Raw genomic sequence first — 19,981 nt, forward strand, 5'->3', positions numbered from 1 at the left:
GAGCGGCTGAGGTCACTTGGCTTGTTCAGCTTGGAGAAGAGAAGGCTGAGGGGTGACCTCACCGAAGTCTACAACTTCCTCAGGGGGGGCAGCAGAGGGAGGGGTGCTGATCTCCTCTCTCTGGTGACCAGCGAGAGGACACGAGGAAATGGAATGAAGCTGCGTCAAGAGAAGCTCAGGTTGGACATTAGGAAGTTTCTTTACTGAGAGGGTGGTCAGTCACTAGAACAGGCTCCCAGGGAAGCGGTCACAGCACCAAGCCTGCTGGAGTTCAAGGAGCGTCTGGACGATGCTTTTAGTCATATGGCTTAGTTTTAGGTAGTCCTGCGAGGAGCAGGGAGTTGGACTCGATGATCCTTATGGGTCCCTTCCAACTCGAGCTATTCTATGATTCTAGAGAATTAGTGGGCTGACCAGATATTTCACCTTCCTAAACTTCCATCAGCCATAGCAGCATCACACAGGTGTTTTCTGGTTTAGGTTTGGCTAATTAGATTAAAGGACATCACCTATCCTACGTGTTCTTCTTGTCCTGCTTGGCAGGACCAGCTCATGCACAGTCTAGTTTGCACGCAACGAGACAATAACAATAACAAGCAGACACAATTATCTGAATATAAGTAGACACTGTTGTTCCTTCCCACATCCTTCTTAAGTAACATCTACATTAAAACACGAGATCTGCAAAAAATTCATGTCATATTTTAAATCATCAGCGAAACCTTCTCTCACAGTACTGCACTCGAGTTCATTAAGACATTTAATATTCTTGCTGATTTAGTCATGTGAAAATGGATATCTTTATCAATTATATCATTTCAAACCTTTCTTTAGAGTTCTCCCCTTCCACAGTAGTAGTATAAAGTAGTATAAAGCCTTGACAAGCAATATATTTAAAATTATCATTTCTATCTTAGTGTTTCCTTGCTCCATACACACACACACACACTCCATCCACACTATCCACTTCCAGCCTTTTAACATATTTAGATAACAAACACCTTGGGGACCACCACAAAACTTTTTATTTTGCAACATACTTAACATCATGTTAGTCCTGGTCTGTGGTTACAATTGGGAGCTACTACAGTAGTACAAAGATGTGCAACACACTACTAAACGATGTGCTTGAGGGACCCAGAGGAGAGCAGACACACAATCTTCATTAGGGCATCAGAGAAATACAAATGAGGTAGAAAGTGGCTTTTGTGACTGGAAGACCAAGTATAAGCTAAGAATTTTTCAAATAAATATTTCTGTTTCCGAAAATATTGATTTGTTCAAACCAAAACTTGTTATAGGAATTTACTAGTTCTAATGTAATGTCTCCTGGGAAAGATTAGTCTGCTTCAAGGTGGGATTAGCACTGCACAGCAGAGGACTTACACTAAGACAACATGCCTGCCAGTTCCAAAAGCTGGTGGTTAGTGCCCTCCCTAGGGACAGGATATGGAAGAACTAGGTTCAAGCCCTTTCTTCACACTCTTCTTCATAACAAGCGCATTAGTGGCTATGTATGGCATGTCTTAATTTCTCCTGTTGGAGGGGTTCCATGCTGAATAAACAGGGATCTGTACAACCGGGCCCCCCCCGTTCCCACTGGCTGCCCTGACCAGCAGGCTATTTGCCGTTCTATTATTTTCTTTCCAAACAGTCTCCCCTTCGCTATTCTATACTTCTTTGTCCTGCATTTGGTGAAGCTGGATCAAAACTGTAAAGAGTGAAAAAAAAAATTGGTAAGCTTGTTATGAAATACCATTGAGCTCTCACACTTGAAAAGGTAACATTAAACTAGTTTCCAATGTATTACATTAAACTGCAGTTTCACATGTTTTGGGTCTTTTATATAGACTGCCTTTTCTCCAACTTAAAAACAAGATACTTTGGGAGCCTCTACCTCTGCATTTCAGTTCAGATCTGGAACACACATTTGAAGGAAACTATCCTATCACCTCCACCTCCCATGAGCTGGTTAGCATTGTAGAGCAGTCCCCTTTCTCCTGAAACAGTCAGCTGTTTCACTCTGTAAATCCAGTCTTGAAATCTGCATTTTGTTAATACAGACATGGCTTTGGTCTCTCATCTAAGGTTCTTAATGGGATTTATAAATAAGTATGCCTGTGGCTGGGATATAGGTATCATCCTTTTACAGGTGAAGACCTGAGTGTGAATGTTAACTTGTGGAAAAACATCAGTTCTAAAGAAAATCGGTGGCACAGCCAGGAATACTAGGAGTTTGTCACCTGCTCCCATCTTTAAAGCACATCCCATTCACAGGACGAACAAGGAATTCTGTACCCTTCATAACTATTGAAACTTTATTTGTCTCAATTTAATACCTGACTGGCTTTGGTTTTCATAAAATCTCTTTCAGATTACTAAGGAGAGCAGAACACTGCAGCAGAGCTATCTGCTGAGAAAACTCCACTGAGGAAATACTTTGCCCTGGGCTCACATCTCCCCTCCTGGGAAAGTCACTGGCTTGCCCTTAGCCTCTTGCCATGTGCATGCCAGCATATGGACTTGTCGCGTAGACAGTTAATGGACTTGGGTTTGAGGACAGTCATGAGGACACACTAAAAAGAGCAGTATAGGCATGCTGCAACAGCTCTATTCCCCTCAGGCTACATTTGGAGGAGGAAAGGGAGGAAAACACAATAACTCATAATATATTCACTACAGCAGAGGACATGGAGAAGAAATTAATCCAGTCATGCCCTATGAATTACCTTTGGTGCATTACACACTTTGTTCTGCAGGGCTCTCTAAAGGTTCACATTTTATGGTCTTTCACAAACAGGTCTGTAATCATTCTAAGTGAGATATAAATAGAGAGATCTAAATTCTGCTCCGAGATCATCACGTACAGCTCCAAGAAGTCGATCTCAAGGATGATCACTGGGCCAGGCATACTCTCAAGACTTTAATCCTAACATGAATTTATAGACATCAAGTGTGAAAGTTATGATCCACCCTGATCCTTTGCCAGACTCTCTATGCTCAGGTCCAAAACACTGTTCAGGCCTGTCTGTAGTCCAGGCTTCACCATTTTCCACTTGAACATCATGGGCTGGAATTGAAAAACCAGCAACATTCACCATGAGCTGAAAGAGCAGAAACATTTGCTCATCACCAGTGGTTTGTTGGCCGGTTTTGGCAGCTTGCAATTTGCTCGGCACCGCTCTTAACTAAACCCAGCAGGGAGTCACTTAACAGGGCCTTGGGAGGTGTGAGAGAAATTTGGCTAGTCAAAAAAAAAGCACACGCAAACACAATGAAGGAAATCGTTGGAACGTTTCTGATAAGAATCCAAGCCTGTTAAAAACTGCCATATTCAGGAGAAAAATGAACATACATTATTTCACTTGGACTTCCAGAAGTCATGCTTCAGAGGTATAACAACATCACTCTTTGATGTTACATACAACATCCTTCCTATCACATCATCAAGCCTTAGAAAGCAGACCAAACATGTTTCTTGCACTATTTTGTGAGGTTTAACAGGAAGTGCTAGGATTCAGACTTGGACTCTGCAATTGTTCGTTTACTCTTTATTTATTTAAGAAGGAAGAAAACCCTTAAGTAGGGAATCTCATTTCAAAGATACCCTGGCAAGGCATTGCAGTAGTTTCATATGCTCTATCTGTTATAAAGCATGCATCATGAAGATACACCTAATTAAGATAACACATTATTATCCCAATATCCACATGTCAGATTTGGCATGGAAGTCAGGAATGAAAAGTATCTGACAGCTGATTGTGTCACTCTTCTTGTCAAGATGGCCAATTATCTGAGGAAACTACAAATTCTAAATATTGGGGGAGTGACTTAAAAGGAACTGCAGCTCCGAAGTAGCTGCAAATGAACAGAAGGAAGATTAAAAGGTGATGTCACTGGCAAAAGCATTCAGGGCAGCACTGTCCCAAATTAAATGGATAAAATAGCTACACAGTGGGGCCAGGGGAGGAGGCAGGATTAGAGAACCTGAAGCATCATTTTTAGCTTGCTTCAGAAAGCTTTAGGCTTATTTCTCCTGCATTAATCCATCAAAGGTACCTGCATTGCTTTTATTCTTGAGCTGATTATATCTGATGTTTTGGCCAATATCCAACTCAGTGAGGACCAGCGATTAACATATTCTGACCAGAATAAAACAAATGTCCTTTCCATGTATTAAAAATCTACGGTCTCAGGGCTTCTCTCAGACATGTTTAAAACCCAGTGACATCAATTACTAAATTTTGATTTATGTCATTCAGTTTGAAAAAACAATGACAGAAGAACAGTAACAAGTAACAATAAATTGCACACTAAAATAACCAAATATGGCACCCTGAAACTCTTCATGGTCCTTCCTCATCCTAATACCTGGCTGGTGTAAACTATTTGCAATATCAACAAGTCTCTGAAAACTTGCTACACCTTCAACTTTCACAGCAGTTGAAATGAAAGGAGTGCTTAGAGGATTTTGCAGGATTTGATCACTGCTCTGCTCTCAGCAGAAGTTCTAGCATAAGTATGCAACTCTTCCAAAAGCACACAATGAGAGAAACTTTTTACATGGACTGTAAAATGTAAATTCTATTTAATAACAGTTGTTACTTTATGTTCTTGGTAAGATAGCCACTAGTATACTAAATGCATTTTTCCTGACTTCAAATAGCATTGTGCCTTTTTTTAACTGGTAAAAAAGACTGTGCTGCACACGGTGAGCTAGACAGTAGATAAGGACTAGATCATTACATACCGGGAACTGTTTTAAAATCCGCCAAATCCTCGTCTTACACAGCAAAATCTCAGGGTTACAGGGTTGTTTCAGGTTAGGCAGACTAAATCATTACTGTTTACTTAATATTTCGTTCTTCAAACCAAGAAGGAGCTTTGCATGATTTTTTGGCATTTTACCTACAAGATGATAAAAAGGTCATTATCAAGTACTGGACTGAGGTTTTCCAGAGCTAAGATCAAATCCTGTCCATGCCACAGCCTTTCAAAGGATGCTGAATAAATATTTAATCTCTCTACCTCAGTTTTCAGACCTACAAAACAGGGATTTCTTCCACCTCAGAGCTGTGTTTTGAGGTTAATATTCATTAAGTTGCCAGCTGTCTGGTTTTATGGGCACCATCATCAGGGTGAATGAGCAGACAGTAAGTCCGCAGCCTCAACATGAAAATGCAAAGGCAGCTGTTAATAAATGGCAAATGCAAACTTAGTATTTCAAACCTACAAAAGGGCTAGATTTTAAAAAAGGATGAAGACTTAGGATCAGATTTGTATTCCCCTACAAGCTGGCTTGTTACCAGGCAGATTTTCAGTTTCAGAGGAACCTACCACACATTTAAATGACAGGACAAGTATGTGATCAGTCTTTCCATTCACACACCAGTTTTCCCCATGCCTATATTTGATTTCAGCATTTAACAACATTCTGCACTTGCCTAAAAGCCACCCACATGCTGCAGCGAGGCTGCATACGTTTTCAATTTGGCTTTTTGAGTTAGCACACAGCCTCTGCAGCACTCCAGTTTTCCCTCCAAAGGGCTCCATCACAAAGTCCTACAGCACCTGCACAATTATTTGTATGGCCAAACAGGCCTACTAATTTTAAAAGTATCATACAATATCGTTCTTTGGAAGAAAATTTTTGCACTTCGGATATGAAATAAAACCACTGCCACAGACTCTATAAACCTTCCTCCATCTGTGTTTTTCATGAGCTGCAGTGCCTCAGGACCCTGACAATACATGGGAGGATCATAACGTCAAGGGCTTTTGTTGAAAGTGCTGGATTCCATTTATTTTAATAGGCAAGATTACTGTATAGTGTATCATTGAAATTAACTGGATCAGCTTTTCAAAAGCAGGAGTCCGGACAGTAAAAACAAACAATGTGCTGACAGACTCTACCCTCTAACATGAAAACTAAGTAATCACAAAAGCACTTTGATATTGCCGTCAGCTCCCTAGTCTGCACACCTAAAAATAGTTTTCAAGTCCCTAACGTGCTCCCTCTCCCCTTTTTTTCTTCTTTGCTGGCTGAGTTTAGATGCAGCCTTCAAACCACTGCCAACAGTGTTTCTAGCTTTGATCAGACCTGGTAGAATCACCATTGCCCAGAACTTACAGCAAAGCCATGGGGAGGAGGAAGAGGGAAAGCTGTCCATGATCCTCTAGTAAGAAACAAAACCTCATTTTTATCTCCATTTATTGCATGAACTTTGCAGACTTCTGTGTCTGATTGAGTAACTTTGCATTCCTGTGATCTAAACTTAGCAACCTCTCCACAACAGTGCCAGAAGGAAAAGGCTCTCCAAGAAGCTTTCAAATCTATATCAGTTATTTCAAGAGTGTCAGCAGCAAGGCTGTCGCAATATTAAGGTAGATATAGCTAAGCTCAGTAACTAATTTACAATTTAAATGTTTTGGGTCTCAATTCATCTTTAACTTTCCATTTGTCCCTAAGCTGTTGCACCACATTGCTTACTGAAGGCAAGCACTTCTCCTCTTGCTAAGAAAAATAAAGGTATTGCCTTATTAAACAAGTGTGTGTGGACTCTCTGCACATGTGCGCATGCACCCGCCTTGAGAGTATTGTTTCATTAGTCCCAACTGGGAGGGCAGATTAAAGAAAAATACCAGAAACCATACCTACAGCCTGACATATCTATGACATGTTGCAATGCTAGATCTCCTTTCCCACAGCACATATCAATATGCTATGCTCAGTTTTACTGAAGTGCTTGGCAGAAAGCATTCCTGACTCACAACAGTTTCTGTTCACTGGACTGACCAGAGACAAGTCGTACCTAATAAACTGCCATAAAATACACATACACACACCACTTTGGATCAATGATTTCTCTGCTAAAGGATGTTACTGTGTAATACAGCTTTAAGTTTTCAACTTTGTCATATTTTCTAAACTCTGATCTCTTCAATTTACTTTCAGTTATGTGACATTCCCCTTTAGCAGAGTGAAAGCATGCGTTAGCTAAACAATGTGGTTTGGATTTAGTGTTCCCATGCATCATCGTGAAAATGTTTGTCTCAGCAATAATGTCATTATTGTTACTGGGAACAGCTGCTCTACCATGTCTTCTGATTGTGGAAAGCAGAGTATCTCCCTTCCCATACCAGTTTACAAGCAGGGAAATTAAAGCAGGACCATCGAGTAGGAGGTTTATGAGTACACACTGTTCTGTACCTGGCTTCCTCCTACCACGAAGGAAGCAGAAAGTGCAGCACAGCAAGAACAGCAGCAAAATAAATATTGCAAACAGAAATGTAGTTTGGCTCCCTCCACTGGCAGTTCTTCTGACTCCGGACCGGGGACTAATCTGAGGCAGAAATCCTCCTCTCAGGTGCAGCTCTCTGGCCGTTCGGCTCCATTAGACGTGACATCCTTTGAGCGAGAATTAGAGCAGGGAGTTTGCTGCTGATCAAGCGGATGTTTAATATCTCCCCTGAGTTTCTGAAGTGGAAAGATGTAACCCTCAGCGTTCTCGCCAGCGCTCCCAGCCTCACTGAAGTAAGTTTCCACATCCAGCTCTGTGTGAGCGATGGAGTCCCGCTGGCTTTGCCAGGAGTGTCACAGCGGCGATGCTGTGCTCTGCGGGCCCGTGCCGCTTGGCTCAGGCCAGCTGGACATTTTTAAGGAAAGCTCACAAAACTTAAAGCTATTTGTATGATTACACAGAGGAGCAGGCTCTAACTCACCTTGCAGAACAAGATCTTCAGAAGTAATTAGGCTTTATTTTAAGATGGATGAAATCTGCTTTCTGGAATGTTAGATCTTTTGAAGTGTCTTCAGATGGGAAGCCATGCTTTCAGTCACTAGGCATTTCTGAAAGTCCAAGCTTTGGTAACTTTTCAACTACATGAAGAGCACAGCTTTTGAATATATTTCTTTCCTGATTTGGAGCACAAAGTTCTACTTTTTGAAAGGATCTTAAATTCCCAACTTTGTTCCGAAAATGGGAATTAGGCACTCTGAACACTTCACTTCACTTGTATCAAACAACCTTAGTTTGAGTAAGGCAATTACATAGTCCATACACTCCCATATAGCGTATCAAAATGTGTAACAAAACAGTTCAAACAAACATGGTAAACTACAAGGATTTTTGACAACTTTACCTACAATATTTTTATTGACATTTCTTTTTGGCCCAAAAGTAACAATTTCCATCAACCACAAATGCTGAAGTTTCAGTAAACTTGATGGGTGGGAAGAGATGGGGTTTCCTATGTGAAAAAATACACACAAAAATGCAGGCACAATGCCAGAAATGTCACATCCTGTAGAGAAGTAGCAGAAAACCAAGTTTTACCCATTTCTGCTTAGACGGATACATTCTGTACAGTCTGCTTAGAGTCAGAGATATTGTGGTTTCTGCATAATTACTTTCTCCCAATCAAATTAAATCAAGCAAAAAAAAATTTTCCTTCAGCTAAAAGATAGACAAACAAAATGCAGAGTAATGGCCAACAGCTGTGTAGGTAAGAGTGCAAAGGCAAAAACAGAGAATCCAGCCTTCAGCCTTACAACAGGAGAGCTATGTATGGTACAGATCTGAGAGGTTCACACATGAACAAAATGGCTTATTTGTTATGGTAAAATTCCCAAACAGGCTACTCAGTGGTATTCGTCAGCTTGGTAGTTTCTCCAGGAAAATTGCCTCATAGCTGTATTCAAGGCAGAAATTAAGATTGCTGGGCAGCATTCCAGCTTCTGCCTCTCTGCACCACTTCTCCTCAAAGGAAACAGAGGGGACAGATCCTGGCCTAACAAGACACCAGCATCCACCTGCTTTTCTTCAGTGAATACTGGGAGGATTTAACTGGAGTACGGAAACCCTGCTCCTTCATTTTCCTTGGCAAAAGTGAAGTAAAGGGAAGAAAAGCCACCAACACCAGAACAGTCCGTGGGAGGAACATGGTATTCATCAGTCACAAATATGCAGGAAACCTACATATAATAGGGGATAAACAGCATCTCAGAAAATAAGCACCTAGGTAGAGAGCACGTTGTCATCCGTTTTGGTGGAAGAAATCAGAGAGTACATGACTGTCAAAGACGCGTGTGGAGGGAAGTGATCGTGCGTGGGAGGATGCGCGGCATGGCAGCAAAGACGTTGCTGATGACCATGAGGTATCATCACCCTCCGTGTTATATCCCAGCCATGTCCACAGCCAGGGAAAATAAATTCGTTACCTACAGCTTTCCTCCTCAAATCCTCCATGTCTTCTGTTTTTACTGTGGTTTACATTATAAAGTAACCTCTGGCAAAGAAGATGGAGCAGCAAAACACAAGTGATGATGTGTCTAATCTCTTCATCATGTCAAAGAACCACTTCATTGCCCCACAATGGCCCTACACCAGTACATTGTAACATATGTGGAAGTGAAAAAACAACTCTTTTTTCAGTTTTGGTCTCACAGAAATTAGGCAGAAGCATAACTATCTTTTCCCACTGGAGGAGGATCTGGAGCCACAGACTAGAGCAGCCAAGGCAAGAGAGAGCCAGGGGACCTCCCAACAACTCCTCAATATGCATTTACAGCCTCACGCAGTGTCTCTGGCAGAAACTTCCTGGGAAGGAAGGCAGTGGTCCTATCCTCAGGTCTCTCTGAAGAATGAATTCCACCTAGCTAGGAGGGCATGCCATTTAGAGCATGACATTTATAGCTCTCAGCAGACTCTGGGATAACACATTCATGACAGCCCAGCTCCCTTCCTGCAGTCACTGGGGGGAGACGGGGGAGGCATTTCAGCTGCAGTGCAAAAGAATAGCTTGTTTTATTCTGATGTGCAAGTATCATCATTACTGTGGGAGAAATGAAGGGGGGAGGCCAGTCCCTCAACCCTCTGCGTTGCACACAATAAGTCGATCATCCCCATCAATGCCGTGCATCAAATTCACCAGTCACACGTTCCTCAAACTGAATTCTGCGAGGGTTTCCCAGGCATGCACAGAGCTCTGCCTATGGCAAAGTGTCAAAAGTATTACTCTAAGGAGATCTTTGTTTTGGAAACTTGCTTCTCAGCTACAGTTTGCTTCCTCTTTAACAATTTTAAAGCCAAGGAGTTTTCTTTAGTAGTTGCTTTTGGTTTTAGTCTCTACTGCTTACTCAACTGTGGAAGATAACAGCTTCAGATCTAGGTCACCCATGTAAAAACGTGTTTGTTGATCTCATCTTGATCCCCAGTGGGTAACCATCCAGATCACAAAGAGTAGGAGAAAAATCTGGCCCCACTAAGCAGATCTGGAAAATTTTGGGGGTTTGGTTTGGGTTTTTTTTTTTTAATAAAATTTGAATATCTGGGTGTTTGCTACAGGCCAGCACTGTGGTGCATTTGTAGGCCCATGCAAGTTGCAGCCAACATTGCTCGGTCACAGTCCTTGCTTTTGTAAGAACTGACATTGACCTTTTCTCTTCAAAGGTTCAGAATCATTCGTAGGTATTACAAAACATAACAACACTTTGTCCTTGTACAGCAACTCTCATCACTACAGTTTCCAAGTGTGGGCAGGTACTGAATAACTTTTACATTTGGTCCAAATTTACAGTGTTTCATCCATGCTTATTTCATGAGAAGAAACGGTACAGAAAAAGACAGAAATGGGAAAGAGTATTAAAAAACTACGAGCTGCCACTGCCTTCATGCAAGCTTAGCAGATTGTTTGCTTCTTTCCCTTCATTAGCTTGTTGCCCCTTTCTTTTTAACCTAATAACAACATTTTTGTACTAGGAAAAAAAACACATTTAAGAGCCAATAATAATGCCCAAGGCAACACTCAAGAAAAACATCATGGCAATTATTTTTTGCATCTTTCCCAAGCCACCTTTTTTAAAATATGCCAGGCAAGCCACATTTCCTCCACTTTAACATTACTGATGTACAAGATGGAAAAAATAACTTATCATTTTTCTGCCTGTGGTCATGTCACCTCCACGTGGGATTGCATTGGGTTGAACAGCACCCTTCTCCTTTAAGGAGTTCACAGCATTTCTCATCTTGGTCTTAACAGTTACGTGCTGCAAGAGCTGTAATTTTATGAGTAAGATGGAAAACCCGAATCCTAACTGCTTATGGTTATGAATACACTAATTCCATGACACATCACATTTTTGGAGGCTTGTTTCAGAGGATGGGTACAGAGCATTCCTTTCCTGATGTTGGTGAGAACAGCAGAACAGCAAAGTCACCCGTGATCCCCGCTGGGGACAAGGCACCCAGAACTCATCACGCAAGTACTCAGGCAGCTGGGCACACACTGGGGCAAGAAGGGGTGTCGTCAGAACACCCCAGAACGCAATGCTTGCTTCCAGACGTCTCTGTATGGGTTTCACTGGAGTGAGCAACCAACTAGCCAAAAAAGCCATTTGTTGCTTCTTTGTCAACCATTTAAAACATTATCTTGGTTTTACTCAAAACAGTCTAACAACAGCTCATTTATGCTGAAAGTGACAGGGAAACAAATTTTTCATTCATCCCTTTTAAAAGGCTCTAACAGAAGGTATCATAAAAGAGCTCTGGGGATTAAGCAAACCACAAGCCTACCAGAACTGTCAGGTAGCATCAGCTTTTCTCTAAAGACGCCTCTCTTTGGGATGTGCTCGTGATCAGCCTTCTGTCCCCCCTTTTTGCTTGCGCCAACACCATTTTGCTCTGCATTACAAAGCACAACGGTATTTGCATAAATTCAGCATACTCCTCAGCAGCCTGGGACGCTCACTGCAAGGTGATCTGGTGAATTAATAAGGAAATGATGAGACTATAAATTGAATTTAAAAGGAACTTTGGCTGTATCAGTTAGTGTGCTTTCTAGTTTTATTGCCGTGGACAGCTGAGAACTAAAAAAGCACACTAGTTCCTGCTATATAATACCTTCAGATTGGTACGCACTGCAGACTATCACTTAGAAATGTAGGGTTTAGTGCCTTAGCACATTTCTTATTAATAATGTTTATGACAGCATCACCATCAGGGAACAAGTGTACATATCACATACAAGTATATGATACTGCACTTATTGATGTTGTTACTCCTGCAGGCCACTGCGACCCAAACGATTTCCACTGTACAATTCTTATTCCAAGCAGATATTTCTCTTCCTAAAAGGTTCATACAAACTGTTTCACTTGTCAATGAAGCAAGTTCACAATTTTTATTCAATATTCACTCCCTTCTTCATGCTCCAAAAGGGCAGCTGACCCCATTACTATGAGGTAAGTTCGTGTGATCCAGCTGCCAGCGGTTCATCCTTGAAAATTTGTTATAAAGCAGGCAAGCAGACAAGTCCTAACCAAATTTACACTGATGATGCACGGATAACATTTTTCCCCACCCAGATTAACAGAAGAAAATACTTTTATCCTTGTTTGCTCACAGATAGCTCCCAAATGCCACGCAGTTAAGGCGTTAAACCAGAAGTGGATTAAAAAAAAATCCTCTACAAGAAAAGATGTAGAATACTAGGTCATTCAGGACAAAAGACACCATGCAAATTATGAAAGATTATGATATTACAATACAAAACTGGCCTTGTGTTTGTATTCCTGTTATTGGAAGCATAATTCATAGGGCTTTGCTGTGTGAACTCCTGTGCAGTAGGAGTTGCATATGCGTCTTCTCCTTTCCTCTAGGATACTCAAGGTGGAAATTAAGTCACTGCCTCTCCCACTCGTGACCCACCACTCAAAGGACAGTCTTAAGATACCTTTCTGAAAAGATGAATTCACTCTTGTAGTCGTATGAAATACAGTACCATAAATACTTCATTTATCAGGAGATTTTATATGCCTTTTGAGAGTCCCCCATATGGCAAGGATTCCTTTAGTCTAATTCTTGTTTACCCTAGCACGTTACTTCCAGTGACTTTGTTGCTTATCTCGTCTGTGATATGATTTATGTTAACTCATTTCCTGTAAAAGTATACACTAATAAAATGAAAAAATTGTGAAGAAAGAGCGGCCCAGCTTTGAATTGGCATAGGACATTTCATGAGTAACTAGATTCAAATCCTTTTAAATTACTGTTTCAGTGAACCTTTAAGGCTCTGAAGGGCAATTTTCCTTTTTTTCACAGTTCCCGTAAGATCATTTCATTGGTGCTGTTTCAAGAAATCCCTGATGCAATAGATAACCTTGTACTAGAAAGGACCTAGGTCGTTTCTTTAAAGGACACCTGCCGTCCATGCTAAAGAAAGTAGGAACAAGTTTCATATCCATCCCAAATAATCTTCACAAACAGATGCTTAAAGAAAAAAAATCTGATAAATGGCCAGAAACATCACATGACACCAATTTGACAGCATTTTTACCTTTTAATAGTTCCCTGGAACACCTCTGCATGGTCTGGCTTGGGCCTGCAAACCACTGGGAATCCGCCATGGCTTGTACTTGCAAGAAGCCGAGCCAAGGAGGCAATGTTTTCCTTCAGGTGAAGGACTCTGACGCCAGGCTCCATGACGTCCCCAGCAGAGAACAATTCCAGATTCAACCTGAAAGACACAAAGCAGACAGCCAAAGGATTATTTAGTAAGCAGGAAATGAGGCGTACTGTACCACGTTAGTGTTTGATGAGTTTATAATGTGTTAGTAAATTACTTCAAGATGGAAATCAATCTGCTTTATTTGCAAATTTAAAAAAGTAATTGCCCAATAAAACTGCTTATCAAGCTTTGCCTTTCTTTATGTGAGATACATGATAAATTCAACCATATGCATGACGTGGTCATCCTAGACAGGATATTGTAAGACTCATTCATCAATTTCCATGACTTTTCACATTAAAAAAAATATTTTTAATCTGAGCTGAAATCCTCTGGAATTCTGGCTGATATCAAATAGTTTAAAGTTAAGCACTTTGGAGAAATTCAGGCTTACTCTTATCATTGCAATATTTTTTTTGCAACGGTAGCACCTAGAAAGATAACCCCTTCAAAGATAGCTTACAAATCATATACAGATTTTCCAGTATTTTCTAACACTTTTCAGGTTCTAGGCAAAGTTTCAGGAAATATGAACATACAAAATTGAAAACGTGTACCCACTATTTCCAACAGTAGGATGAAACAAAAAGATACTTTCTGCAAAATTCAGGAGTAATTTCTATGGAATTACAGTAGGCCAGATTCTTACAACTGAAGTCAATGAACTGCTCCAGTTTTAAGCTTGTTTTATATTTTCTATTTTCAAAAAAATACATTCATTATTCTGACTATCATCTGGACACACCGTAAGCCAGAATCTCCTGTTCAGACACAGGCTGACACAAACCACAGACAGAGACAACTGGAGCATAAATTTGCCCACATCCTGTTTTACCAATGTACCTTTCATCCCTGTGGTAAAAGCAACTCTTTCCATATGCTGTTAATTATTATCCTCCCTCCTGAAAGAAACAAGGTTATTTTTTCAAGCCAGTTACTCTGATGGTTTGTGATGTGACCACCTGCCTAAGAGTAACTGAACTGAGAAGACAATGCACTTCATACATGGCACCTACACGGCACCTACACAGCTGTGAACAAGTTTCTTCTTCTTCTAAACTGGGATGGATTTAAATGAATCCTGAAAAAGAACAGTCTTATATGCGTTGAATCAAGTCATACCCATCCCCAGTTATATGAAACAGACTGCAGGCAATGAAAATTTGGAACACCATCTTATTACAGATCCACATTTCAAGGGACCAGAACACCAACTTATGGAAAACTCAACCTCTCTGAACCACATTTTGCTTCTGAGTTGAAATGAGCAGTAGTTTACCCTGCAAATCAAAATGGCTGAGTACAGAATTTAGTATCAACTGATGAAAACAAAACCTAAAAATCCCAAAGAGATGGATTTTTTCATTCTTCATCTCACTGAGTGCTATCAGTTGATGCAGTACAAGTGATGGAATTCAGTGGAAACCATAGATGCTGCTCAGGATGAGTTGCTGTCAGAATTGTGCTGCTGTGGCTGTTTGTTGCATAAAACACTCCACCAGAGGAATTTTATTTTTCCTAAATGAGTAGATTCCTGTTCATCCTCTGCCTCTTTTCCATCTCCGTAGGCCAGATAAAAATATGTATTTGCCTGTCTTAAGCTTTGTCTAGAAATACTATACACTGTATTATTATTATTAAAAGTACTGTACCTAGCACAGTGGACACTGTGAAAACACGATTAATGATAATAGCTAATTCCTGAATTACATGAAATATATGTACAAACTCCAATGATTTTTAAATAAGAGCAATGTGAATGCTGTTACATTCCAGCAGGTTCTAGAGTGTATTTCTTAGCAGCGTGTGGGTTTTCCATCTTCACAACTTCACAGTTTTGCTCTATTGCATGGAAAGCAAATGTTCCACATTATTACAGAAGTCCATGAAAGATCCTTAGGTTTTGTCAAATCAGTCATTTGTATAAAAGCGAGGGATAGCTCGTTATACGGTTCTGTGTTCTTGGCTTTGTCTGGGATTATAAAGTGTCTGTATTGTCTCCATCAACTATACACCTTGAATTACCAGCAGTCAGCTTTTTCAGATGTAAGAACACACTAAGGACTGGCGCTGATTCACTGCTCATTGTCAGTGACATTTCTTTCAATGAGTCTTCTGTCTGTTGCTGTAAAGAATAACCTTGCTTTGGGTTGTGGAGGAGACAAGCAGGCAAAAGAGTTGTTTTATGAAAGACTGTTGCAAGGCCAAGGCATCTTTAAATAGAATTGGCTAAAGAAAGCCTTTACCAATATATTGCTTCTCAGAAAAACACCAAGCCAAACTGGAGTTGTATCTACAGGATCATAAGAATCAAGGATTGTTCAAGTCAGAAGGGACCTCAGCAGTTCTCTAGTCCAACCTCCTGCTGAAGGTAGACTCAGCCATGAGCTCAAATCATGTGCTTGGGCCTTTCTCTAGTTGGGTCTTAAAAACCTCCAAGGATGGAGGCGTGCAACCACCCTGGGCAGCCTGTACCACTACCCCACTGTCCTCATGGTGAAAAGGTGTTTCCTCATATCCAGTATGAACATCTCTTGTTTCAACTTGTGCCTCTTGTTTTTTGTCCACCATGCACCATTGTGAAGACCATGGCTCCATCTTCTCAATGATCTCCAATAGTTAAGGGAGGAGGGGGGGCACACTGGTAGGTGCCTCCAAAGCCTCCTCATCTCCAGGCTGAGCAAGCCCCAGTCCTGCAGCCTCACAGCGCAAGTGGTCCAGCCCTGACCATCCCACGTTGGCAACATCTGCAATTCTATTGAAAGTATACTCTGTTGTCTCCTCCATGTCATTTATGAAAATGTTAAACAGGCCAGGTCCAGGGATAGACCTTGGAGTGCTCCACTTGTTAGGCCTCCAGGCAGTGTATGATCCATTAACCACCACCCTCTAAGGCCAACCACCCAACCAGTTAGTTTACCATCCAGTTCAGCCTCTAAACTGTAACATCTTATCTTGGGTACAAGAACATGATGCAAGACCGTGTCAAAAGCCTTGCTAAAGTCAAGGTAAATGACATCCACTGCTCTCCCCTCATCCACAAACCCACTCATTTCTGCATAGAAGGCAATCAGGTCAGTCAGGCATGGTTTACCTTTGGTCAATCCATGCTGACTGTTCCTGATAACCACCTTCTCCTTCACGTGCCCAGAAATCTGTTCCAAGAGGACTCCATGATTTTCCCAGTGACTGAAGTGAGGCTGACTGACCTGTAGTTTTCCAGGCTGAACTTTTGGTCTTTTTTGAACACAGGCACAATACTTGCCATTCTGCCATCATGGAGATCTCCCCCAATCTCCACTACCTTTCAAAGATGAAAGACAGCAGCCTCGCAAAGACATGGGCCAGCCTTCTCAGCATCCTTAGATGCAGCCTATCTGGTCTCATAGACTTCTATGACTCAAGTTTTCACACGTAATCCCTCACTCAGTCCTTAGCTACTGCTGGTAGTTCTCCTTGAATCCTTACACTAAATTCAGATACCTAGGAGTCCTTGTTGGTAGACAGTGAAGCAAACAAGGCATTGAGTGTCTCACCTATGGCTGCTGTCACTAAATCATGTGTCCTCCTCCATCTGCTTCCAGAGCACTAAACCTATTCTGCAGTTGCAGACCTGAAAGTGGAGAAGGAACCGTTTTCTTACTGCCAGGAGTCACAGGTCTCCAGCCTTCCCCATCATGGTAGTCTCCATTTGCCACCCACAACCTACCATGGTCTCCTGGCACCCCTCCTTCTGTGTAGCTGGGGGTTCAGGCTGTTGTTAAATGGGTGCTTAACACACCTTTACCAGGATCAGCCTCCCCAGCAACAGCCAAGATCCAAAGATGGCAAAGAAAACTCGCAGAAGAGCCAAAAGGAGAGTACAAACAGTGAACAGGAGCCTAAAAACCATCCCAGGCACCTACATGCACACTAGCCCACCAACGGCCATGCCAACTGCCCAGGCCGTGCTCACAGCCCTCCAGGTAGTAGCGCTGCCCGCGGGCCAGTTAGACAACAAATGTACACTGTGCTCAGGCATCAGCCCCTGCAGACAGGGTCCCCACCGTTGGTGGGTCCCTTCTTAACAACTACGACCCTGCTCAAACGCCTCCCAAGGACGCTTTGCTTAGCTGGTGACTGCCACCGCTGCTGCACGCTTGTATTTATGCAACAAAGCCCTCAGTTTCACAATGCAATTTCAAGCAAGGACATTTCAGTTACCATTTTGAAAATGTCTTTTTGTATGGAATAACAAGAGGTACTTACATTTGGATTTTATCAAGTAGATCTTTCTTACATGATTAGATTTACCTCAAGGAGAGAGACAGAGCTGTAGCCACACTACTAAAATAGATCTAGTGTAAATTTTTCTTTTATAGGACATGTGAGAACATTTTCTCCCAAAATGTAATACACTATAGTAGTGTAACGTCTTAAAGTATTAAGGCTATTTCACCAAAGTTATGATATCCAGGTTTCAGGTTCCTTTCAAGAGCACATCCATGGGACTGGATATAACATGGAACGAAGACAATCTTTCTTGTGATCTAAATAAGACAGTCATTTGGTAAGAAGCCAATATCCCTGAATGGTAAACTGTCTTGAAACGATTCATGGAAATGTAGTTCGAGCCCTGTTGCCATTAAATCCAATGGAAGTTTTCCCACTGAAATAAATTGTTAAGGATCTAACCATAACAGATCTAATCATAACATGGAGCTTTCCTTAGACAACACGCACTACAAGAGAACTTTTCTTCAAATAGGATTTACTCTATATTTTATGCACGTTTCAAATGATTAAAAGGACTTAAAGGCAGGCGGGAGAGAAGCATAATTCTAACTCAAACACACTCCAAGGACCAAGGTGCATGAGAACACAGGCAGCGCTGCTTGCTTGGATTTATTCACAGATTTGCCCTCGTCTTTTTTAGCTGTCGCTCCCGTCCTCCTCTTTCTGCACTGAGAATGTTTACCCATTGACTCGCCACAGGCCGTGCTGCTCAGGACAGCCCTAGGTTCTATTTGGGCTTCTTGTAAACCATTGTTTTATTGCCCTGACTGGCCACCGCATCTTGTATAAATAGTTCTCAGGAGGTTGTTTTGGGGTTTGCTTAATGCTTGTAGTGGTTTTTAGGCTGAGCATAGTCAGGACTCCGAAAAATTGAGAGGGCAGGCTGGTTAGCTTAGGGGAACATCATCAGGTTGGAGGTCATTAAAATTACTTACCTGTGTTATAAACATCGGCAAGTATTAGAGCTATTCAGTTCTAGTTTCTACTACTCATGCATTTTCTGAGACTAGGGCATTCTTTTTTTTTTAAATACACTTCATTTGGCCAGAAAATCTGAACAAATTTACTTCATAATTTTCATTCTAGTACAGAACCAGCCACACTGCTATGAAGGCCTGTAGCTGCTACTACATTATAAATACAGTTATTTATATTAGCTTTCTTTCACTCTATCATCTTTAAAGAAACCCCATTGTGAATAAACTCACAACATTGCAGAAAGTTGCTTACATTTAAATACAATTTTTTTTTCTTAAAAACTTATAAAAAAAGATTTCTACATAATTGTCACAGGCCCACCAATTTTCTTTTCAACAAGACATTTGGTAAAAGCGAACTATGAAAAAGCTTATCCAAAATTTACATGCCAATATTGATTTCACTATATAACAGAATAGTATATATGTACTACATAAATGTTAATCATGTGCAGATGACAATTCACTAGTTTTGCAAGTGAATTCTGTGAAAAAAATGGTTCTTTAAGTATGTTCACAGAATACCACTGTGATCACTAAAGGGAAACAAAGAGCTCTACAAAACCTCCTTACACTGGAAAAGGACACCACTTAAATTAAACTAATTTTAAAATTGATTTGCTCCACTCAGTGCTAACCCCTGAAATAGACATATTTAAACTGATTTAAAGTTAAATTAAATGAATAAAATCACTGTATGCATTGATGTAAGTGCATGCAAGCTAGTGATGTGCTTTTGTTTCATTAGATCTATTTAAAATCAGTTTTCAGTGGAACTTTGCACAGCAGATAAGGCCTACAACTCCTTGCTTTCCCTGTTTTAGTTGAACACTAAACTGAGTGAGAAATTCTTCTAGGACTGTCCAGTGGGTGAGGAATTGGTCGGATGGTCGCATCCAGAGGGTAGTGGTCAACGGCTCAATGTCCAGATGGAGACTGGTGACGAGTGGCCTCCCGCAGGGGTCCGTATTGGGACCAGTACTGTTTAATGTCTTCATCAATGACATAGACAGTGGGATCGAGTGCACCCTCAGCAAGTTTGCAGATGACACCAAGCTGAGCGGTGCGGTCGACAGGCCAGAGGGACGGGATGCCATCCAGAGGGACCTGGACAAGCTCGAGAAGTGGGCCAATGTGAACCTCATGAGGTTTAACAAGGCCAAGTGCAAGGTCCCACACCTGGGTCAGGGCAGCCCCCAGCAGCAAAACAGTACTGGGGATGG

General features: G+C 41.3%; 1 protein-coding gene across 1 annotated transcript in view; it reads right to left on the bottom strand.

The window, feature by feature from the left end:
- Positions 1 to 19,981, bottom strand: part of LOC109279658 (chloride channel protein C-like) — a 210,823-nt gene that overhangs the window by 132,575 nt on the left and 58,267 nt on the right. Inside the window, exon 13 of the mRNA XM_019473736.1 lies at positions 13,336 to 13,515. Within this exon, the coding sequence (XP_019329281.1) occupies positions 13,336 to 13,515 (180 nt within the window). The remainder of the gene's footprint in view (positions 1 to 13,335; positions 13,516 to 19,981) is intronic.

This window comes from Aptenodytes forsteri, unplaced genomic scaffold, assembly GCF_000699145.1.
Source record: "Aptenodytes forsteri isolate BGI_AS27 unplaced genomic scaffold, ASM69914v1 Scaffold23, whole genome shotgun sequence".
Taxonomy (NCBI): Eukaryota; Metazoa; Chordata; class Aves; order Sphenisciformes; family Spheniscidae; genus Aptenodytes; species Aptenodytes forsteri.